The 24,829-nt window shown below is 42.0% G+C and overlaps 2 protein-coding genes across 6 annotated transcripts in view; one reads left to right on the forward strand and one right to left on the reverse strand.

The window, feature by feature from the left end:
- The window catches only part of BABAM2 (BRISC and BRCA1 A complex member 2), a 125,988-nt gene extending 119,721 nt beyond the window's left edge, over positions 1-6,267 (reverse strand). Inside the window, exons 1-2 of the mRNA XM_083434536.1 lie at positions 6,157-6,267; positions 3,680-3,832 (exon numbers count right to left, since the gene is read on the reverse strand). Of these exons, the coding sequence (XP_083290662.1) occupies positions 3,680-3,807 (128 nt within the window). The 5' untranslated portion in view covers positions 3,808-3,832; positions 6,157-6,267. The remainder of the gene's footprint in view (positions 1-3,679; positions 3,833-6,156) is intronic.
- A 116-nt stretch (positions 6,268-6,383) lies between these two features.
- Positions 6,384-24,829, forward strand: part of RBKS (ribokinase) — a 63,234-nt gene continuing 44,788 nt past the window's right edge. Inside the window, exons 1-4 of one of the 5 annotated variants that reach the window (XM_083434573.1) lie at positions 6,563-6,674; positions 7,083-7,126; positions 21,327-21,459; positions 23,698-23,761. In XM_083434573.1, the coding sequence (XP_083290699.1) occupies positions 7,116-7,126; positions 21,327-21,459; positions 23,698-23,761 (208 nt within the window). In that variant the 5' untranslated portion in view covers positions 6,563-6,674; positions 7,083-7,115. Of the gene's footprint in view, positions 6,675-7,082; positions 7,127-21,020; positions 21,182-21,326; positions 21,460-23,697; positions 23,762-24,829 lie in introns of those variants that run through there. The other 4 variants (XM_083434572.1, XM_083434571.1, XM_083434574.1 and 1 more) reach the window with 4 other exon arrangements.

A 24,829-nucleotide genomic window follows, 5' to 3' on the forward strand; every position in this document is an offset into this window, starting at 1 on the left:
TTCATTTAGTTCACTACAGAATAGCAGGGGGAGAAAGGATAATATACTTTACGCTGTAATAGAGATAATAATAAGAGCATCCTTAAAAGCAACACTAAGTATTTTCCAGGCTGTTAAGATCCTGCTTTTTAAAAAACACACATATATATATAAATACTGGCCTAGAAATGAGAGCTAACAGCAGCTGTGGCTACATTTTGTCAAATTACTTTTTGATAAAGCTACACAAGAGATTTCAAAAGCAGGTACTTTCTGAGCAAAAAGTATTAGTTAGCAAAATACTTTTAAGGAGCTACAAATGCTGTCAAGAGAAAAGGAAGTAGTAGTGAGAAAATTGAGCATTCATAGTGGTTCGCAAGATATAAATCAAATAGATGCAGGCACCATACAAGAAAACTGAAGCATATCCTGCAACATTTCCTGGTTGTGTAAAGTCGTATCTTGCTTGCTTTTGCTCTGCCCCCATCCACAGAGTAGAGAAAGCTTATCCACAAGTTTGCTGCATATTATGAGCCTTCTGTAACAGTACAGTTATATATATATAGTGGTGCCCCGCAAGACGAATGCCCCGCAAGATGGAAAACCCGCTAGACGAAAGGGTTTTCCGTTTTGGAGGTGCTTCGCAAAACGAATTTCCTATGGGCTTGCTTCGCAAGACGAAAATGTCTTGCGAGTTCCTGCGATTTTTTTCCGCTCCCCACCCCCTTTTTCTAAGGCACTAAGCTGCTAATAGCCTTTTAGCAGCTAATCCCTTAAGCCTTTAATAGCCGCTAATAGCCGCTAAACCGCTAATAGCGCTAATCCGCTAATCGGGCTGCTTTGCAAGACGAAAAAACCGCTAGATGAAGAGACTCGCGGAACGGATTCTTTTCGTCTTGCGAGGCACCACTGTAGTTCTAAAATATTAAACTTTGGGTGCTTTGGGGGGAGAAAGTGTCTTGAAGTTGTCCAAGTTACATATTCAGATACTTAAAGGCAAACTCAAACTCATTTCACAAAACCAACACAGCTGCGTTAGCACCAAAAAAATAAGATTTGGAAATATGACTGCCCCTCACTACTATGCTAAATAATGGCAGAAATACAGTTAGCAAGGGGTTCAGCTTATCTAGGCTAAATAGACAGTTGCCTTGTTGTAGCAGAGTTTAACTCTGACTGATGGATCAAGTTTGCAGTCTGAGAGTGCTCCTGGATCCTGCTAGGCTCCAAGAAGCCAAGGTAGCAGCCATGGCCAGAAACATTTACATCATGCTTTGGCTAGTATACCAGCTGGACCGTCTCCTAGAAAAGGCCACCACTATGCATGCCATTATCAACTTTGGACTGGACTATTGCAACGTACTATATGCGAGGATGTTTTCAGACACTTTGATCAGTACAGAGTGCAGAAGATAGAGTTCGTGATTCAGATGAACCAGGATTATTCACTGGTTGTCAATTAATTTCCAAGACTATTTCAAAGTGTTTCTTTTACCTTGATGCCTGTCCCCTTTTTAATTTTTAGCCAAGCCTGTAAAGCTGAATGCGCACAAGTTAAATGTATTTAAGTTGCGAGTTATCTGTGTTGAAATGATACGGTCATTATGCCTGGTAGCCACTGACAGTCTTATCTTTCAAGCCACTTTCAAAGATGTGGCTATCATCACATCTTTAACTAAGTGTTGTGTGCAAAAGTGCATCCTTTAGTCTGCCCTGTATCTGATGACCCTTTCTTCTAATATTATGATAGAGAGAACATAACATATCTTTCTCCACACAATGCATGATCTCTCACACACCTACCATGTCTAACCTCATTCACCTTTTTTACAAGCTAAAAACACGCAGATGTTGTAACCTGTCCTTGAGCCCCTTCCTTGATCATTTGGCTGCCTTTTTCTGCAACTTTTCCAGCTCTGCAAAATCCTTTCTGAGACATGGTGACCAAAACTGTACACAGTATTCCAAGTGTGGTTATTTGGTATTGTTTTGCCAGTTTTATTTTATTTATTCCTTTTCTAATTACACCCAATGTGGAATTTATACCTTTTCAATAGTGATGCCTAGATTTGCAATTCACCGCCCAGGTGAGCCACACCTGGCTCCCTCTTTCAGATGAACATGTATGACTTAGGCAGTGGTCAACTTCGGTAGTTTTGAATCTCGCTACTGCTGGTGTTTCAATTTATTTTACTATTTCTTATGAATTTGTTGGTTGGTCGTTGTTTATTTTTATCTTATTATGGGTATTATTAGTCACCTTAGGTGTCTTTAAATAGGCTGAAAGAGACAGCATAAAATATTTAAATAAAATAGGTTACAGGGGAGTTTCCCAGAAAAAGCAAGACCTATTCTATATTAAAATTATATGAGCAAATCCCTAGGTTAAGAACGTGCTTATTATGTTGTGTGAGCTGTGCTCAATTATTCCCCACAGCTCAGAAATGTCAGCTGTCAGAACAGACCCACTAATGAAGAAATCAGCACAGAAACATGTCATAGTGTTCGTGCTTGACAGCAGTGTCAGCCACTGAAATTTATTACTATTGCTTCTCTAGACTTGTGGTTGTGGCTGATACAACACCAAGTTATACTGAGGGTTCATTGGACATCAGTAATGTATGCAAAGTTACAGCTACCATCCTACATCTATTGGTGGCCTTCTGGCCAGGTAGAAGAGTCATGTTTAGGAACATAGTTCACCTAGCTCAATACATTGTATGGAAGCAGCATTCCAGGGTTTCAGATAGGGGTATTCTCCCTATGTAAAGATTTTGGAGACTGAACCTTGGACCTTTTGCTTGCAAAGCATGCATTATATCACTAAGCTGCAGTTCTTTCCTAAAATAAAAGTTCTTCCTCAGCCCAATCCTAGTCCTAAGGTAAAAAAGGTAAAGGACCCCTGGACAATTAAGACTAGTCAAATTTGACTATGGGGTTCGGTGCTCATCTCCGCTTTCAGGCTGAGGGAGCCGGCGTTTGCCCGCAGACAGCTTTTTCGGGTCATGTGGCCAGCATGACTAAACTGATTCTGGTGCACGGAATACCATGGCAAGTGCCAGAGTGCATGGAAATGAAGTTTACCTTCCTGCTGCAGCGGTACCTATTTATCTACTTGTGCTGGTATGCTTTTGAACTCCTAGGTTGGCAGGTGCTGGGCAAAGCAACGGGCGCTCACCCTGTTGCATGGATTTGAACTGCTGACCTTACGATCAGCAAGCCCAAGAGGCTCAGTGGTTTAGACCACAGTACCACCCGTGTCCCTAGATCTAGTGCTAAACCTCCATCTAGCATTATTGCCAACAGTAAAAGATGAAAGGTGGTATTCAACAACAAGAAAATTCTTACACAATATAACTAGCATTTAACAGTAACATCTTAAGAAAAGTTAACTTTGGGGAAGCCCTATTTTTCCAATTATGTATAGCCAAATACTTAAGACAGGCATTTAGGGTTGGATACAAAACCAAATGTGATATGGAAATGAAATGCTCAAACACATTAGATTCATTTCTGAAATCAATTACCAAGCTCTACCAATGAATAATAATATTAAATCCAATTGTGTTGCACTACACATCACGATTTCTATAGCCTTGCTAAAACTTCTTAAATTTCTTCATTCCAAATAAATTGAATGTGATTACTGACAACAAAAATTGGCACATAGACATTATTTGAATTCATTGAGGGCACTTACCCAGATTTCAGATCTGTAATCCTTAAACAGTTAGTTGCATCCAATCCTACTTTTCCATTCCTGACCACATTAGAAACAAAAGGAGAAAGTGCTGGAGATATTCTGTGCAAAGCAACTTCAGGGGACATCCTAATCTGCAAGGTGCACACAGTTCTGCAAGGAAAAATAATTGTGAACGTATCAAAGAGTAGCCACACCATTTCTATACATATTTTAAAAGAGACGACTCTTGAGACCTGACACACAAGGCAGGGCCAAAGACAAGGCAAGCAAGGAAAGGATGATGAAAGCAAGCAACTTTTTAAAAAAGGCTGATGCAAGTAGGGGCCAAGGGAAAGGAAATGGAAGCAAAGCCTGCTGGGAACAGGGGGCACATTTGGGCTAGCTGCTGCCCATCCACTTGGCTATGGTCCACAGTTATAGCCACATAACCATTTGCACTCCTAACATTTAGTAAGCATCTCACTCATAAAACATGGTTCTCTCATTTTGTTCAGTGGTCCATTATAAAATACAACACAACTTATGACCTAACAAGATGAGAATAGCCCACCACTGACTTGATAAATCTTCTGGTTCTGCTGGTTGCTTGGGGTGACAAAAGCAGAGGTGGAGGGGTGGTTGTCAGGCTCTTGGCAGACAACTGCATCCAGCTGATGAGCTGTGCTCAACTCAGTGTGTCACCAGTTGTGCAGGCCTGATAGTTACTTCAGCAGTTGGACAGTGCCCTTTTTATTAATCTCTCAATGAGCTTAGTGACCATTAACACATTTTAAAGTTTACCAGAGTATAAAATTTACCTACCATTCCAAACAATTTACTAAAATACCTTGTTAAGTCAGAACCAAGATCAAATATGCTGTGCTTATTATTTTTATCCAAATAAAATTGAAAAAATGTATTGGGAGAAAAGTGTCTCTTAGTAACAATAGAAAACTTAACGTGCTTTGAATTTCTGCCCAAATACTACATATGAGATTGCATTAAACAATATTCATATAAAAGTGCAGAAGACTACAGTGCTGCAAACAAAACTGAACATTTCAGACATAAGATAAATGGTTACATGCCATTGAATCATTTCCCACTTTTATTTATAGATTCATAAATTTATAAATTGTTTACACAACCCTCACATGAAGCTGTCTTATCCCAAGTCAGAGCACTGGTCCGTCTAGCCCAGTACTGTCAACTCTGACTGGAAGCAGTTCTTCAAGCTCCTATCCTCATATTGATGGTAGGCAGCTGGCACTTGTTTTTGTAGGGCACCCTTACCTTTGACAGCTATGTGTTGTAAAACTCAACAGTTTTCCTCAACGTAACATAAAATACTCATACTTGGCATGCACAGATAGCTGTTCAAGCGCCGAACGCACACTTCACACACGTCATATCACAACAACCTTACACGGTAGACTAGAATTATTATACCTGTTTCCCAATTTTGAAATGTTAAAATGACTGTAAAATTAGTGAAATGTATAAACTTGGAAAGTGTGTGTGTGTGTGTGTGTGTATTCTTAAAAGAATTATTATACCCATGATTCTAGATTCAGGTAGGTAGCTGTGTTGGTCTGACGCAGTCAAAATAAATAAAGATTTTTTTTTCTCCAGTAGCACCTTAGAGACCAACTAAGTTTGTTCTGGGTACAGTGGTACCTCAGGTTAAGAACTTAATTCATTCTGGAGGTCCATTCTTAACCTGAAACTGTTCTTAACCTGAGGTACCACTTTAGCTAATGGGGCGTCCTGCTGCCGCCGCCATGCAATATCTGTTCTCATCCTGAAGCAAAGTTCTTAACCCGAGGTATTATTTCTGGGTTAGCAGAGTCTGTAACCTGAAGCGTCTGTAACCCGAGGTACCACTGTATAAGCTTTTATGTGGTCTCTAAGGTGCTACTGGACCAATTTTTTATTTATTTACTATACCCATATTGCAGATGCAGCGGATCCAGTTAAATGGCTGCTTAAGCTCATGGCAGAGATGATGCCTGAGCCAGGGGACTTATCCACTACAACTGGCTTTCTACCTGTAGCAAGAATGAGTGGCACATGAGCCCAGCAAGGGCACCAGCTGCTGCAACCCTGCAATCTATTAAGAAACACAGGAAACGGGTATTATGAGCAGCAGTATTGATTCATAAATTAACAGCACCTACAACTAAGTGCAGCACAAGCCTCACACACAATTGGTAGTGGCTGTTTTCTATAAAACGGTCTCCCCCCGTCAAATGCCCAGGTCTGAGGGGTTGTTGTCCCTCCCCCCCCCCCCCCCAGCCAAGCCAAGCCCCTTCCTTCATGCTTTGCTCCCCTAATAAGAAGAGAAAGAGGAGGGGTGGAGAAACCCCACCAGCATCTACCCACCCCACCCAGCCTGAAGGGGAACCATCTTTGCCCCCCACCCCACCCCACCCCCTGTTGCTGTGTGTAAAAGGAGACTGCACGGGGGGGGGGGGGAGAAGTATGGGCAAACAAACCTCCAAGAAACCCAGCAGCTGCCACTCGCCTTGCCCCGCGCGCCTGCGTAGACCCTCCCACTCCGCCCAGCACGCTCCTGCGTGCGCGCCCGCGCGCCAATCTCCTGCAGAAAAGCCAAGCGCGCACCCGATAGGCAGTTTTTTTAAAAAAAGAAAATCGGGGCTTCCGTGGATATATAGGCGACTAAAGCGCGCCTGAAAAAAAAAAATTCGCGCCCGTTAGAACGGGCTGCAGAATTATAATGGGGTGCTCTGATAACGGTGTGCTGAGCTCGCTCCGCAGTCGAAGTTCAGGAAAGCCCAAAGTAAAAACTCAGGCGCCTTGGCGGGCGCACATAGCGGGCAGGCGAAGGACCCCCCCCCCCGTGGCAAAGCGGGGTGAGCGGTGGTTGGAGAGCTAGTGCCCAGGCAGCTCAGGTAGATGCGAGTCAGGTTAGGTGCTGTGGTCCTAAACCTCTCTCTGACATGGCAGCTGCTGAGGTCGTGGTGGTGGGATCCTGTATGACTGATCTGGTGAGGTTAGTATGGCAAATGGGATCCTCTGCTGCTGCTGCTGCTGCTGCTGCGCCCCCTGTTTTACCAGCTGGTTCGGTTTTCTTAAGGCTCTTACAGCGAAGTGGCTGCAGAGTCCAGGGAGAGGAGGAGGCGTGTTGGAGGCTGCAGCCCTGCAAGCCCAAGCCTCTGGAAGTAGAGAGAAGGGGAAGGGGAAGAGCAAACTCTGGTCTTAGTGGCGAAGTTCATCATGGCCAACTGGAATGGAAAGAGTTGCAAAGACAGCAGGAGCCCCAAGTGAACTGGTTTCTCTCTTCCCTCCTGCAGTTTGCTTGAGGGGCTGATGTCAGGTGGCAGTTAAGGGGCAAAAGGCCCAATGGTCCTGATATTTCAGCAGAGCTGACAAAGGGTCTCTCTCTCTCTCTCTGCTGCAGCCTAGTAGATATCATGGAGGTTTCTTCTGAAGCATGCCTAAGATGTACACTTGGGAGTAAGTCCCTGTAAACTCTGTGGGTTGCATGCAGCAGTACACTGATGTGAGCCATTCTGCTAGCACAATTTCTCTTTCCACAATGGAACATTCTCCTCATTTCCACACAACCCCAGCTTGTTCTGGGTCCTGTCCCTCACTGCCGCCAAACCCTCTGGAACAGACGTAGGGAAGAAAGTAATGAGTAATCCTTTTTCACTTGCACCAATTTTGGAACTAATTATTGCACTAGCACAACTGTTTCATTGCATACCACCGGTGCTTCCCCCCCCCCCTTAAAAAATGTTTAGGGGTACTCTCATTTTGATTCAAGAAAATCACCATTTTATAGTTCAAATTGGGAAAAATAAATACAGTAAATGGACAAAAGTACAAAGATTAACAAAATGTTTATGGGTATGCGTACCCCTGCACCCCCCCCCAAAGAAACCCCACTGCATACCACCCAGTGTGACTTACTTCTGAGTAAATATGCAGAGAGGTGGGTTTCAATGGTGCACGCTTAGGATCGTGCTCCTAATAAGTCCAAAATAAATACTATCCTTTTGTAATTGCAGTCGCCTCTCTGCACATATTGAACTGAAGTAGGAAAAAAACTTTATCCGTTTGTGTGTTGATTGTGAATACAAATTGTAGTTAAAATACCTCCACGATTCTTTCTGGAGCAAAAATCAACTTTAATTTGTGAAAACATTCAACCTTTGAAGTAATTTTAGGTTCACATAGCTTTTTTGTGCGAGAGGGAGAAAAAATTGAAGTTAAGCATTTGCATAGTCTTACAGATCAATGTATCCCAATGAAACTATCTCCGTGGACTTTGCCTTTTCAGTTCTCAGGAGTTAATACGTTAATAACTCATAGTGTGATATACAAGCAAAACTGAAGAGTTCTAATTCCTTGTGCTCAGTGTGACTCAAGTAACCATATTCCTTCCAACTAAGACAAAAGTACCTACTTTGCATCATATCCACTGATGAAAATGAAATAACCTGCTGTTTATACAGGAAGGATAAGGTACAGTCCACAATGGATCCCATGTTCTGACATGTATTCTCCATTCCCTGACATTATTTGCTTAGTATCCCGTTTTTACCAGAGTTAAAGAGAAGTTCACAACAGTCATAAGATGTAAAAGATCTATCAATAGCCTTACAGTCATAACAACAAACAAAAAGACCCCCAAGAACATGGGAAGCTACCTTATATCAAGTCAGGCTATTTGCCCATCTATTCTTTCTGGGTGTGGCTTTCCAGGGTTTCAGGCAGGGATGTTTCCCAGCATCTGCCACTAGATCCTTTTAAGTGGAGATGCCTCAAAGTTGAGCCTGGGCCCTTCTGCATGCATCGCAAGTGCTCTGCCGCAGAGCTATGGTCCAGTGGAAACAGGAATATCTGCCTGATACGCTTTTGCCTTCCTACTGCAAATGAAAGTATTGTTCTGAGACCACTGTGACCTGCTACAGAAGTGATGGGTGACTTATGTATTTAGTCAGTAATTTCCAGGAACTCTTTCCCCATTTGATGGATTGTTGATGACTGCTTCAAAATTCCTACAAGTGTCTTTCAGAAGATTCTGGGGCATGTTCTAAGGCTTGAATAATTTCAAACCAGGGACCCACCTTTAGCCCAAACATACATTGGGAGACCCATTTCTTTTCTCTTTTTTGCCACCTGCTGTTTCAAATCTCCTTAGATCATGGCCCCATGTTGGGTCCCAGCTCACTAGCTGAAGATCAGTGGTCTAAGGCAGAGATGGAAAACGTTGGACCACATGTCTCTATTTGGCCCTTAAGACTCTCCCTGTTCCTCTGGCCACATCTCTTACTGGCCCTGCTCAAACCCTCAAGTAATTTTGTGTGGCTATAATGTTTCCTTGGTCTCCGATAATTTGTCTTGTTTGGATGAGGGCTGGAGAGGTGTATGTGTGTGTAGAAACCTCTGGTATTTGTGTGCCTGAAATGTAACCTGTTGTGCAAAAGTAAGTCTTCCATCCATTGTTCTTCCCACTACACACAAGTGGCTCCTAGAAGGTTGTCCCTGAAAGAATGCAGTCCTTGGACTGAAAAAAACCCTCCAATCCTGGTCTAGGTTGCACTCAGTTGACAACCACACAGCTAGGTTTGTTAAGCTCACTTGTCACCCTAGAATGCTTCCATTACTTTTCTTCAACCTTGCATTTCAGGGTAAATCAGTAATAGTTCCCCAGCAGTCTTTCAGGCAGCATATCCATAATTATCTATCTTCTCATCAAGAAATCCCTGAAGAGTTTCAGTTAAATCCCAGAGTTACTCGGAACACAGTTTGCAAATATTAATTTAAGCAAATATTTTGAGCAGATTACATATTACTGCTAATGAATAGCTTTTATGTTTGTTCCCTAAAACTAATGAGACAGTGAAGAATAAAAATAAAATAAAATAAAAATATGCCATCTTTTGCAAAATTAAAAACACTTTTGCGTCCACACTGACTTAAGTACAAAAAAGAACCAGAAAACACTAAACAGATTGGTTTAAAATCTGAAACTTATGGTTTATTGTGATGTTCAAACACACACTGTTTCCCCCACTGCATTCTCTTGTATTGATTGTCAATGTCAGTGACTCTATAAAGCACCTCTGAATTTTGGCATATGTAGGTTTCTTCCCCCAGAAAGTTAAGGCTATAATACCATTACATAATTACCTGGGAGTACATTTCATTGAATTCAGTGGGACATATTTGTGAGAAGCGATGCATAGTAGTTCACTATAAAAATGCTAAAAGGCCCTCATGAGACCTTGTTCTTTCATTTTGTATAAGAAGGCTAGCATGTCTGTGTATACTGTGTTGAGGATTGATGATAAGCCTTTAAATGTTAGAATTTTAAATGTCTGTTGGTGGCATTGGCATTTTAATTGTTGTTAACAGTGGGAGAGACTATGTCGGGTCTATTAACACCTGATGCTCTAGAAAAGGGATGTTAAAGCTAGAATAGGAACCTGTGGCCCTCCAGATGTTGTTGGAGTCCAGTTCTCATCCACTCCACCTGCTGGTCCAAAAACTCTCTCCCCCATTTTGCTCTAGAATTTAGGAAACTTTATGTGGGAATAGAGGATTGGGAATGGCTTACTCCAGCCCTACCCTCCGGTATCCTGCCAGTTGAGAAAACCTTCAGTCTTTAGCTCATTACATGAATCTACACACATATTGCCTTATTCTAGTGGAATTTAATTCCGGATCAACATATATGCTCATGCAACATTGCAGGACTGCTATAGAATGGCAGTGAAGGGAACTTAGAGATGGTCAGTATTGGCTTAAGATCTGCATAGCATTTCATGCAGTTGAGAGTTCCAGTACACAAGGCTAGTGAGAATGAGACACACTAAAAATAACTGAATTTAAAATGGAAAATTGCTGTAATAGATGAAATTAAATGCAGAGAGCTATGCTGAAACAATCAGAGCAATAATATTGCTTCCTTCTAATTTTTTTGAGAACAAGAAAAGTTGCAACCCTGAAACCAAGCACGTATGCTTGTTTTGGGCAAACAATATTTCAGTTCTTACACTCTCATGGGGATTCATTTGCGTCTGGCTTGCTATTTTCACCACCCAAAAATAGGAATCGCATCCTGATTTCTAGTCCTATCTTGTACTCAGTTCTGTTAATAATAATTTTTAATAGGCTGATTGGCTGAGGAGGAACAATGAAAAATATATGCCTTAGATTTTAGGAAATGATAAAGGCAGCATCAATCTACCAAAGCTTAACACTGAGTAACAATAAACCATAATCATAAATACATTCAAAAGATAGGCAGAGCAATCCTATACTTTATTCTGCCGGAAATGGCTCTGCGAATGGAGGCATCTGCAAGTGTATTAGAAGAGTTCTGCTGGCGTATTTCTCATGCCACCAGCGTATTTGGCATTCCACCAGCATAGCATTTATTTGAAACATTTATATGCCATCTTGAAGAGTAAACTCTTCCAAAGAGGTTTCCAATAAAATTAATATATAGTACAATATACTCACAAGTAAAATATCAGCAAACCAACAGCTGATAAAGCAAGCAACCCACAATTTACTAAAATATAATTGCAGCCAACAATTGGCAATTTACAACATAAAATCTTACTTAAAAAAAAAAAAGCAATTAATACTGGTAGGTTTAAAAATGCAAGTTTCAAAATAAGGCAGGGTTGACTCCTTCCAGACCTCTACTTGCAAGGAGTTCCACAGGCAGGGCCTGTCACTCCTAAGGCTTGATCCCTGGTGGAAGAGAACATAGCCATCAGGGTTAGTAGCCACAGACAGCCTCAGCCTCCATGAACTTGTCTAAGCCTCTTTTAAAGCCATACACACATAAAAGCCATACGTAAAAGTGTATTTTAGCTGCTTATACCACACAGACCTATTGTGAAGCTCAATTATATGTGGTGGCACCTGGTTCCAAACATCACAGTAAGCAAATGGCGTAGTTCATGGGTAGGCAAACTAAGGCCTGGGGCCAGATCCGGCCAGGTCATGAAACCTGAATGGCATGAGATGTGACCTGGGGCAGGGAGTTGGTAACTATCATATTATGATTAAAAATAAATCATTTTGAATAGTAGGAAAAAAATTGTAGAAGAAGTCTAAGCAAAAGGTTAGACAGGTATTTTCAAGATATGCTTTAGGTCATGGGTAGGCAAAGTAAGGCCTAGGGGCCGAATCTGGCCCAATTGCCTTCTAAATCCAGCCCGCCGACGGTCCGGGAATCAGCGTGTTTTTTACATTTTAGAATGTGTCCTTTTATTTAAAATGCATCTCTGGGTTATTTGTGGGGCCTGTCTGGTGTTTTGACATGAGTAGAATGTGTGCTTTTATTTAAAATGCGTCTCTGGTTTATTTGTGGGGCATAGGAATGCATTCATTTCCCCCCACCCAAATATATTCCGTCCCCCCACAAGGTCTGAGGGACAGTGGACCGGCCCCCTGCTGAAAAAAAATTGCTGACCCCTGGCTTTGTTTGTGGTAAACTCTGGCTTACTAGAATTCACAAATATGCAGTTTCTCTGAGAGCAGTTCACTGCTGCTTTGCTCCTACCCCAGTGGGTTGTTGTTGTTTTTTTATTTCTCTGCCAAGCAAAGTTTGGCTTGGCATGTTGTCTGAACATAAGCTCTTAATATGTTCTTGCTAGCCATGAGCAGTCCCTGTAAGCAATAGTTTGTCATACTGTGGCAGGCAAACAAGGACAATTGCTGAAGGTATTTCTTTCCCGTGAAGCCCAAGATACTGAATAGGTTATTTTTCCTTCCAGGGTACCAACCCTTCTCTAAAACGTGTGTATGCAATTATCTTTTGCTTCTGTCTGCTCTGTGCAACTCCTCCTTTGATGTGCAGCCATGAACAGTATTGTTTTTAGAATGTTCTGTCTTGGCCTCATTATTTCTTTTTTCCAATTACAACAAGTTGTTTCCATTCCCTTCATAGATTTCCCCAAAACCAGTTTTCTAGATTTGTATCTTCCCAAGATTTGAAAAAAACTGCTTTGGGTTCTTTGAGGAGAAAATGAATTTCTTTCCCTGCACAGCCCTTATCTCCGCCTGCATTCTTCCACTCCCCACGATCTGCCTAGACTTCTCCACCTGCCCTTTGTCTTTCTCTCCTCCTCTCCAGAATGCGTGCCTTCTTTCATGTTGGCGAATGTGCCTGGAGCCACCTTCCAGCTCTTTTTCTCCATCCAGCCTTAAACACATCTATAAACCCTCAACAAAACATTTGAGTTATCATTCTGTTTCATTGTTAGTTAGCCTGTAATTAAAGCTGTTCACCCGCGAAAAAGAAAATACATTATACAGATCTCTAAGCAGGCACTTGACTAAAAGCCCTAAACCTTTAAAATGTTTCACAGTGGCCAGTTGCATTTCTGATTTTCATTATCTAAATGGTTAGTTGCCACAGAATATATTCATTGTAGTCACTGGGCAGAGTCACTGAAGGTATCATCCAAGATACCAAGATGTGTGTCAGAAGCCTGGCAGTTGTGTTAGTTGTTCATTTGGGTTTCTACTAACTAGGTTCTACTTAGAGTAAAAGGTAAAGGTACCCCTAACCGTTAGGTCCAGTTGCGGACGACTCTGAGGTTGCGCGCTCATCTCGCTTTATAGGCCGAGGGAGCCGGCATTTGTCCACAGACAGTTTTTCCGGGTCATGTGGCCAGCATGACTAAGACGCTTCTGGTGAACCAGAGCAGCGTACGGAAACTCCGTTTACCTTCCCGCCGGAGCGGTACCTATTTATCTACTTGCACTTTGGCGTACTTTCAAACTGCTAGGTGGGCAGGAGCTGGGACCGAACAACTGGAGCTCACCCCGTCACAGGGATTCGAACCACCAACCTTCTGATCGGCAAGTCCTAGGCTCTGTAGTTTCAATGGTCTGGTTCACTCACAAACCATGGTTTAGCATGTTCAGGGGGGACTCCCAGGGAGAAGACTGTGGCTGTTTGGCTCATGCTTTAGCTCTCTCCAGGCTAACCATGACCTGTAACCAAGGTTTGTCCTATGGTTTTACAGTTCATGGTTTGTTGTTGAAACATGCTTGATGTGTGGCAGGAATATAACAGATGGGACAAGGGGCAAAGTGGAGAGCTTAGAATCGTAGAAACAGAGAAGCAGAAGTAACCTCAAAGGCTATCTCGTTTAACTCCATGCAACAGAAAATCTGCTGTTGTGCAGCAAATGGCTTAGTTCATGGGTAGGCAAACTAAGGCCTGGGGCCAGATCCAACCAGATTTCCTTCTCAGTCTGGACCCCGGACGGTCCAGAAATCAGCATGTTTTTACATGAGTAGAATGTGTCCTTTTATTTAAAATGCATCTCTGGGTTATTTGTGAGGCCTGCCTGGTGTGTTTACCTGGGTAGAATGTGTGCTTTTATTTAAAAAGCATATCTGGGTTATTTGTGGGGCATAGGAATTCATTCTCCCCCCCCCAAAAAAATAATAATAATCCGGCCCACCACATGGACTGAGGGATGGTGGACTGGCCCATGGCTGAAAAAGGTTGCTGATCCCTGCTCTATAACTTTCAAGGCAATCCATTTCTTCCCCAAGCAGCTCATACCATGAACACATACTTCCTGAAGTCTAATCAAAATCCCCTTTATTGTATTTTGGGGCAATTGGTTCATGTACTGCCCTGTGGAGCAACAGAAAACAAATTTGCTCCATCCATGTGATATTTGAAGATGGCTGTTGTGTCACCTCTAAATGGTCTCGTCTGTTGTGTGTCCCCCACAACTTTCCTCATACGTCTTGTCCTCTAGGACCCTGGTCATCTTTGTTACGCTCCTCTGGACATGCTCCAGTTTGTTGGCAGCCTTCTTAAACTTTGGTACGCAGGACCACAATCCCAGTAAAGATCGGCTGGATGCAGGATAGTAACAACTGAGGAGCGGGGACTGAGATTAGAGATGTTGGCCAGCCCTGAGAGGATGAATAATAAATTCTCAGATGGTGCAGATCCTGCAGATAGAAACAGCACAGGAGTGTGTAAGGACATTTGGACATTTCCAGAAACTTGTGTGTCCTACAGTGATCCCTAGGCTAGTATGAACTGTTGGTGTGTGTGTTCGTCTGTGTGTATGTTTAAGCAGGCTACTTTAAATGTTTATTATATTTGAAGGCTGATTTATCCCAGCTGTCATTTCCACTTTACACAGTCTTCTCTGTTTTCCACAGAGGTGAGGTCGCTGTTTGTAGTGCTAACTATTTCCATGGCAGTAGACTGTGATGCCATCAGTGGAAGATTTAGGCATTCCTCTGAGTACTGGCAATTAAAAATTATGGATTGTGAGATAAGGCTTGCCTTTACCAAGCTCCATGGCATTATAGCCCACATGGGGCTTGGAAACCATTGCTTAATTCTTTGGGGCCTTAGCATGGGTAATGGAATAAGTGAATTGGCGTTGTTTGATCTTAGAAGGAAAACAGTGATGTTTAAAATGAAATAAAATCAGCAACTCGAAAGCGTCTTCTGTGCCTGGGTGGAAAGAACACATATGAATTGCAGTCTGATGACTACAGTTTGTGCACTGAAATTCCCGGAGAAATTTCTATTGCTATGCATCAGTTGGGAGCATTTCAGTTTGCCTGTCACATGACATTGTTTTTATCCCTTTAGCCAACTCCAAAGAAACATGCAATGAAATAACTAGCTTTAGCCCTTATTATTACATGAAACTTAGAAGTTAGCCCCTCTGCATTCAGTAGAGTTTACTTCCAGGTTAGTGTGCATATGATTGTGGCCTTAACCTTTCTATCATGTGCGTTTAAGAAATATGTTTGCCAGAGATCAGTAACCTTTTGATATTAGATAGTATGATTGCAAAACTGTGTCAACTGGCTTTGTTCCATTCCAGTCAAAGATATTTGAGATTCAGGTATGCTGGATTAACAAATTTATGGACTACAGATCATACATACTGATCATAGCACAGGCTTCCTCCTGACATCTATGGATATATCCTCCTTTAAATTATGTATTTTGGGTTATAGGCAACGTTAATCATACCCAGAGTAGACCCACTGAAATTAATGGATATGACTAACTTAGGTCCATTCATTTCAGTAGATCTCCTTTGAGTAAAGCTTAGTGTGTCTACTGCTACAGAAGCAGCCCATGAAATGGATCGGTTAAAAGTTGTTATGAAATAGGAGAAGGCTATACCGTATAAACAATTTGGAAAACTATTCTGCTGGAATTGCACCAAATGTGTTCTTGTGCACAGAAAATTAAGATAAAAATTAGAAAAAGGGATTAGTAGTACTATGGAAAGTGTGTGGGGAGGGTAAATTTAAAAACTGTTTCTGTTCCTTAAAATCTCCACTGGATGCAGCTATTTTAGCAACAGTTTAACAAAAATGGAATCATTCCAGTGGAATTTTAACAGTAATCAGGTCAGGCCCCTGAGCAGGGTTAAGGAAATTTTGAGTGATAGTAAGGCCGCTAATATTTGAATATCTTCAAATAAGAGAGAGTTCAGATACAGAGTGGAATTGAGAGAGTTAAATACTGTTGAAGGATTAATTTGAGAGAGACCAAGAAATATGCTGTTTGAAATTTACCAAATTATACTGAGTAAGAGAGAAGACAGAAAATAGGATTACACTTGAACATGGGAAGCAATGATAGGAGAGGGGGTTCTAGAGGATATGGGGGAATATATGAACAATATGAATTGTATTGATATCATTAATAGAAAACTCAAGTTATAAATTAGGTGATATTCAACTCTCTTAAAAGAGTATATGTGATACTGGTAACAGTAACTCTTAGAAGTGTTGAACAGGCAGAGTGGATGTTATCCACTGTTGGTGGACTTCCTAGAGGCAAAACATTTATTTCAAGAAATCATGTTTAATATTAGCAGGATGTCTTTTATATGGTGTTAGCAGCTAGGATGCTGCATGTAAAATACTGGGGGAAAGGAAATTCCTCTAAAAGAGTGGTTCACTAAACTATGGGAATTTGCAACTGTAAGTAAAATTAGGTGGAATTTAGGGGTTAGACAAGAAAAGCAGAGGATTAATAGCTTTGAACAAGAATGAGACCTGTTTAAGAATTTTAAGGATGATCATGTGTAACACTGTGAGCAGAGGGTTTCTCACGACTGGTAGAAAGTGGCATGAGAAGTGGTGCGTGGCATCACGTTGGCATCAGTTGTCACTCTAGTGCTAAAAATGAGTGCTGTGTGCCAGACTGCAGAAATCAGGCCGTGGCTGCAGACATGGCTAATATTTAATCCTGATGAGGGTTAAGAGGGCAAGAAATAATGCGATCACTTCTGGGTGCTAGAATTCTGATGATGCAGTTTCTTCTTTGCCATCAGCACCCATTATCTGGACATAAATTGAATTTGTAAGTCTTGAACTCCGAACGGATAATATAAGTGGCACCAGCTTCCAAGGAATCTGGGAAAGGAAGGAACTTGTAAAAATCCTGTTGTCAAAGCTAAAGTATGGCTGGCATCCTTGTCCTGCCCTTTTCATCTCTTATGTACAAGCTGTGAGAGGCTATCTTCTCATGCCTTGTCACAAGTGTGCTCAGTTGCCTACATTGCTGAGATGCAGCCACCCTGAGCCTTTGTAGTAGTGGCAGAAGAAGGGCATTTCTCCCAGTGATCTATCTCCTTGCCTGATCATCCTACATGGATCCTCCATGGGAATGTGAAACTCGACTCACACAGGAGCCAGTTTGCCCCAGATCTTGTATTATATGGACTCTGTTCATTCTTACAGCTCAGTCCAAAGGTGAAATCAACAAGACTTGCAAAAATAAGATTCTTCATAGACAATATGTTGAGCCAGGCTCTTCTGTGAGCAACCTGACTACTGAGTATTTGTCCCAAGCAAGCCCTCACTCTGATTGTCATAACCAGAGTTGTGAGGAACCAGTGGCAAGACTTCAGGGACATCCTGTGATGATCGGAGAGTCCCTTACCCACACCACTGTAGGCTAGGACTAAAGGCAGGGACTCCTTCAAATGCATTATACCTACTTGATATGAGATAATTTTTTACAAATTACAGTACCATGAGTAAATCTGACTTCCTCCCTCTCTCCCTTATTTGGTGGTTTTTCCCTCAAACTTACTTGGACTTTGGAGGTTGAGAGACGTGCTTTGGATCCCCTGCAAAGTTTTCACTCCATCTCACCATATTTTAAGATATTCACAAACTGAACATTGTGCTGTGTTGTCAACACCCTTATAACATTTTTTGTTGCCAGGAACAAAGTCCTGTGTAAACATCTTCTGCTATGTGGCATTTAGCATGCCTCCTTGCCAGTTCTTTTGCCCGTTTCCTTGGTTATTAAGTATTTTCTTCAAAGCAATGCATTTAAGACTTCTGCTCAAAACTCTTGATGTGTGACAAGCCCAGTACACCAAGGTTTATAAGCAGATCACTCACCGTTGAAGATTTCTCTTTAAATTCCTTTTATTTAATATGCTTCTGTATACTTTCTATACATGTGCGCAGGGGAGGAAGTCCTATTGAACAGACATGCTTAAAATTGCAGTGTAAAGTGACAGGTTGTTAAGCTCAGCCCCAGTGCACAATTTAAGATGTTGTTCTGTGGTAGCAGCAGCAGCTATGGCAGTTGCTCTCAGACCCCTTATCTGAATGGTCTTCCCCAGTCGTAGGTAGTAGGGTTTCACTCTTTGTATCAATTTGTATTCCTGTATGTGTTAATTGCTGCATAAACAGTGCTACAAATAAATGACTCACTGCTCCACTTTCCTGAATGAAACAAAAATAGGATGGGGGAAGGAGGTCAAATCAGATTTTTCCAGGGGATTTTGCTTTGCGTTCACAATTCTCTCATGATGTAACATAAGTAAGGACCAATGAAGAGAGGCTATAGATGAGAATTACCGTATTGTTCGCTCTATAAGACGCACCAGACCACAAGATGCACCTAGTTTTTGAAGGAGGAAAACAAGAAAAAAAATATTCTGAATCTCAGAAGCCAGAACAGCAAGAGGGATTGCTGCGTAGTGAAAGCAGCAATCCCTCTTGCTGTTCTGGCTTCTGGGATAGCTGCGTAGCCTGCATTCGCTCCATAAGACGCACACACATTTCCCCTTACTTTTTAGGAGGGAAAAAGTGAGTCTTATAGAGCAAAAAATATGGTAATTCAGTCGTATTGTGGGATTTCTGATAGCTTTTGGCAAAGCAGTAAATTTTGACCACTGAATACAAACAATCTCAATCCATCTCTATGTTAATGTTTGAAAAAATACTTACATGGGACCTTTTCTGTTACTTATTTTAAGAAGTGCTTGGAGTTCCCCTGTAAAAACCTACTTGAGTTTTGAGATCTATGGGGAGGCCTGGCTTATGGTACCCTCATGAGTATGAGCTGGAGTGAGTAGCAGGGTCTTCTCAGTTGCAGCACCTCATTTTTTGAACTCCTGCCCAGTATAGATATAGCTGTCCTCTTCTTTATATTCATCAAGGTAGCAGCTAGTGACCTACCTATTTTTGCAGGTTTTTAGAGCATAGTGAGAGTAGCCCTGTTGGATTAACTGAGTGTGATATGTGTTTTAACTTGTTTTTGTTGAATTTTACAAATGTTAGCAGCTCCGGGATCTGTATGAGGAAAAGCAGGTATAAGAGGGGGAAATATTTTTGTGCCACCTACCCTTCATCAAGTCAGGTTCCTGGCTGGTGTGCAGCATATATATCGTGTCAAATTTCTGAAATTGAAAGATGGCAGCTCACACACCAGGTGACCATAGAGACTGGGAGTTCCCAATATGGCACCCTTAGACACCCTGATACCTGCAGATACCTGTCAGTTTCTTTTTTAAAAAAAACAAGACTTTTGTAGGGGGAGTTGGTTGTTTGGGGATGTGTTCTTTTCTTTTATGGTTGATCCCTGATACAGTGGGGGATCCCTGATATAAGCAGAATGCATTCCTGTCTATCATTCCATCAGTCCCTCAAGAAGAACCTTTCAGAGAGGCTGTGCTTCAAGGCACCATCAGCAGTGACATGGTGCCAGAAAGAGAAGAGGTGGTGCAAAATAGCTATTATATTAACAAAGGTCAAGATTAATTGGTAACATGCACAATTAAACTGGGAAGAAAATTGGGGAAAGAGTTGATTTAATTTAATCCTGATTACATTACAGAGTGTGCTGTATACAATGGAATGGAAATTATGTTAACTCATCTGTAGACTATTTCAGTGGTGTGCACATATCCATTTTGCTTGCAGTGTATGTAATTCTAACCATGCTTACATCAGAAATAATTCCCACTGAGCACAATGGGAATTATTCCTTGATAAGTCTGCGTAAGGTGGCAGTCTGAATGTTTATGTCAGTTATGAATTACCATAGAAAATATTGTAGGCAACAATTGTGAACATCCTAACAAAGTTGTTTGGGTTTAGTTTGTAACGATAGCTGTTTCTGCGTATGTGTGCTTTTGGTCTATTATGCAGTTTTGTGGCAATGTTAGTAAGTGTAGAATTCCGATGCTTCCTTAATCGTACAGATTACTCATCATTGTCAATTCAAAGCAGCGGTCTGAAATGCCTTTTAAGCTAGTCTGATGAAAAGCAAAATCTAATAATTGCTTCTCATTGCAGAAATCTGTGACAAGATAATAGCATTACATTTTAACAATACTTCTATTTTATTAATAGCTGTATCGGTAAAAGTGAACCTTCCATAACTGCGTATAGATGAGTGTTTGGGAGTATGTTTAATATGCAAGGTGGAAATGTGTTTGAGGAAGAATTGTTCTTTCTGATGATTGCTCTGTGTGTGTGTGAGAGAGAGAGAGAGAGAGAGAGAATTATATAGAATTTGCTGAGTGGTTTTCATCAGATTCCTGGCATAATTGTGCAATTGCATATTTTGTAAAAAAACACTAGTTAGGTTTTAATTTTTTTATAACATATGTTATCATTATCAGCAAAGGTAACTGTCTCATCCTCTTCTATTAAGCCATGGATGGGGAAATTGTGGCCCTCCAAATGTTGGCTTCCGACTCCCAATGACCAGGGGTGATGAAAATGGTAATCCAGCAACAGTGAGGAAGCACCAGTTTCCCTAGCTCTATGCAAAGTTGTTGACCCGGGAACTTTAAAGCTTTATTTTGGACCTTGTGGTTCTTGGTACCACCTTCTGCTGTGACGTATCTGTTAACAACAAAGTTCAATGCATCTGTTTTAAGGCCTGTTTTTCTTCATACTAGTTATAGTGGTGGAGAAGATTTGAACGGAGAGGCTTATAGTGAAAGAGACTGCATTTACCTATACAGTGGCACCTCAGGTTAAGTACTTAATTCGTTCCGGAGGTCCGTTCTTAACCTGAAACTGTTCTTAACCTGAAGCACCACTTTAGCTAATGGGGCCTCCCGCTGCTGCCGCGCCGCCAGAGCACGATTTCTGTTCTCATCCTGAAGCAAAGTTCTTAACGCGAGGTACTATTTCTGGGTTAGCGGAGTCTGTAACCTGAAGCGTCTGTAACCTGAGGTACCACTGTACTGGATTACTATTGTAAGTACTTTTGGATGTATCCCAATAGCTTTGATTCCTCTATTACATTATGTATATGCCCAATTAGTATGAGGTTTGTAATTCTTATGATTTCAGTTGTTAATTCACTCAAACCCCATATTATATTTCTTTCTTTAACTGCCAGCCTTACCACACGCCTGCCAAAAGCTGGAGAAACCATACACGGTCACAGGTTTTTCTCTGGATTTGGAGGGAAAGGTGCCAACCAGTGTGTCCAAGCTGCTCGACTTGGGGCGAAAACCTCCATGATATGCATGGTAAGCGTCTTCTGGGTTCACACCTGTTCCAAATATACGTACGGTCGTAAGTGTATTTTTAAAAAGCAACAGTTAAAAACAAATTAAGAGCAGAGGGTTCAAGTCAGCTTTCTAGCAGTGCACCTTAAGCTAGCTCCTCAGAAGCCTGGTTAGAAAGCATGGTCTTTATTGCTTTTCTTAAAAACAACAGTGGGGCAAGTGGGGCATATTTTCCTCAGGAGGGAACTTGATACAATGGGTACCCCCACTGCAAAAAGCTCTGTTTGTCAGGCTGCAGGGAATCCGACCCCCCCCCCCCCACAGTAGGCTGCCAGGAATAGACAAAACAGGGAGAGTTCTTACCAATGTCTTTTTATTCAATATTCACAGAGAGAGGCCTAGAAATGCTGCCTCTTAGAGTAATGGCATTGCTCCGACTAATCCCCACCCCCCTTCTCTCTTCAGTCATCAACAGCACCACCCACTGTACGTGGCTGCTTAGGGCCATTTGCCAACGAGCCCTTTGCTCTCCTATTTTCAATTCTCACTGGGTTCTGGGAGAAAGGGGGTCTGGATTGCTTTCTAGTGATAATGTGACAGCCAGCTGCTCCGGCTGTTTCCCCCTCCTCCTCTCTCATTATTTCCCAACTCTGCCCTTCCTCTACCTCTGAGCTGTGACTTTCCTCAAACCACTGTTGTAAATCTATGCTGTCTTCCTCTTCTTTGGAAGGTTCAGGAGGGGTAGGCGGTCTCCACCATTCCTCCAGTCCCTGACACTGTTTTGTAGTAGCAGTATTCTTACTTGAGATGCTAGTGGCACTGTTTATAGCTCTGCTCAAGTGAGATATAAGAGTGGATAGTCTTTAAGGTATCCCAGGTACAGACCATTTGAGATGGGAATAGGCTGTAGCTCAGTGGGTATAGCATACAGAAGGTTCCAAGTTCATTTCTTAGCATTGCCAGGTAGGGCTGGGAGAGACCCCCCCCCCCCCGGCTGACTTTCTGGAGTGCTGTTGCCAGTTATTATTTTTATTTTATTATTTATTTAATTTCTATACCGCCCTATACCCAAAGGCCTCAGGGCGGTTCACATAAAATATCAAATACGTAAAATCGTATCAAATACATAAAATCAGTTAGTGTCAACAATCCCTTCCAACTCTACAATTCTATGAAATTAGTACATTTTTTTTTTAATCCCAAACTGACTGAAATCAGTGGCTTGAAGCAAAAAGAACAATTTTAAAAGTCTTAGATGGTTTTATGCTGCATTCTGCACTACCATAATGCATTGAACCACACAGAACACTCTTGGGAAGCATAGCTAATGTCAGCTCTGTTATAATGTTAGCATAGGAATCAAGGACCGACTGGGAATCCAGAAACCACAAATCGCTCCTGCTCCATTTCAAGAACCACTTGACATGTTTATTTGTCTAATTCCTCTCTGGTCTGTGACCACAACAGTCCATCTTCACCAAAATGTCCCTGATGTCTATGTTCTCCCTTAGGAACAGTGATATTCTTTAATGGCATCTTAATAGCATCTTCTAAAATGCTTTGTCTTGCTATATGCTTTTGAAATCACTTTCAACCCATGGTGCTAAACATTCGCTTAAAAATCTGGTTTTGTGGAGCTTGTTTTATGGATATCCTATTTTTGCATTTTTAAAATACTCTTCTCCCAGAGAGACCTTACACTACATTATTTTGCAATCACTTTATACGGTGAAAGAAATCCCAAGTGGGACATCGTAGAATCCTAAATATGAGTTGCAGCGATACAGCAAAATAATATGCCTATTAAACTTTCTGGGTGGAATTCAACATATGGTATGTGCATGGGGAACAAGATTCATTCCCACACTGAGATGTTTCCACCCCCTCCTCCCACCCCATGCACCCCTTAAACCTCTTTGGAGCTTCCCCCAAACCTCCAGAGCGGATTTAAGGGGTGGAGGAAGTCCCCCACCTGTTTGAATGGACCTTGTTATGCTCACGGAACAACTTAGTTAAATCCCACCTCATGTATTTGAAATGGTCTTACGAAACAGGAGTGCAGAATGCTTTAATGTTAAAATTTGCTGAAACTACAGCCTCAGTAAATCAAGATGCACAAGAATAGAGTGTATTTATCCCCCCTTGTTGATATAGAATATTTGCATTTGGAATACAAGGCTGTGACACGTATGCAATATATAGTTGCATAACATCAACTAAATGTAAGAGATCTAATGTTTTTTCACGTTTGCTGTGTAGGTTGGGAAGGATTCCTTTGGCAATGATTATCTTGAAAACTTTAAGAAAAATGGGATTCCCACAGGTAAATGTTTCATATTTTAAGTATGTTGCACCCAAGTAAATCACAGACCATCAGCGGTATGGGGGTGGGGGCAGCAGTGGCATCCTCCCAAGGCTGGTGAGACAGTAGCAAGGTCAGGAAAGCTCTGGGTTGGCAGTGGCAGCCTGCAGGTGCGTGCCCACCTGCAGAGCCACTGCCAAGCTAGAGCTCCCCTGACTTCTCCATCCCCACATCCTGCCCTATAGCCATCCTGATGAGCACAGGCCAGCCAGAGGCTACTGGATTAGACCCATGGAAATGAATGGGCAGGCTTCCAAACAGTTTACAAGTATGCAAACCAATTACACAAGCATTAAAATATAAATATCCATAATTAAAATACCCAATAAAACAGCACTGTAATTGAAGCAGGAGATCAAGGGGAAGGCCTGCTTAAACAGGTATGTCTTAAAAAGCTGGCCGAATGCCAATGCAGATGGGACCTCTCCTTTTTCAGCAGAGTGGTTCTTCCACAACTAGGCCACCGGTGAAAATCGTTACAGTGTGACATGGCTAATTGGATTCCGTTTGTTCATCCTAATGCCCTGACCCTTGCAATGCAGGGGAAGTCTGGCTTTCAGATAACCTGGTCCAGAGTTGTTACTTGCGCAGAAAGCCCTAAACAACACCTTCAAACCGGTTTGGCAACTGATAGTTAGCAAGTGCAGGTCCCATAGCCCAGGTGTGACATGTACCTGGTAAGGGGCACCACCCACCACCCAGGCAACAGTCTTCAGCACCAGCTGCTATGTTCAGAATAGCCTTAAGGGGAGCCCCACACAAAGCCCATTACAGTTGCCTAAATGTAAGGTTGGCGGTTCCGCGACGGGGTGAGCTCCCGTTGTTTGGTCCCAGCTCCTGGCAACCTATCAGTTCGAAAGCATGTCAAAGTGCAAGTAGATAAATAGGTACCGCTCCGGCGGGAAGGTAAATGGTGTTTCCGTGTGCTGCTCTGGTTCGCCAGAAGCGGCTTAGTCATGCTGGCCACATGACCTGGAAGCTGTACACTTGGCCAATAAAGCGAGATGAGCACCACAACCCCAGAGTCGG

This window comes from Podarcis tiliguerta (assembly GCF_965153285.1).
Source record: "Podarcis tiliguerta genome assembly, chromosome: 3".
NCBI lineage: Eukaryota > Metazoa > Chordata > Lepidosauria > Squamata > Lacertidae > Podarcis > Podarcis tiliguerta.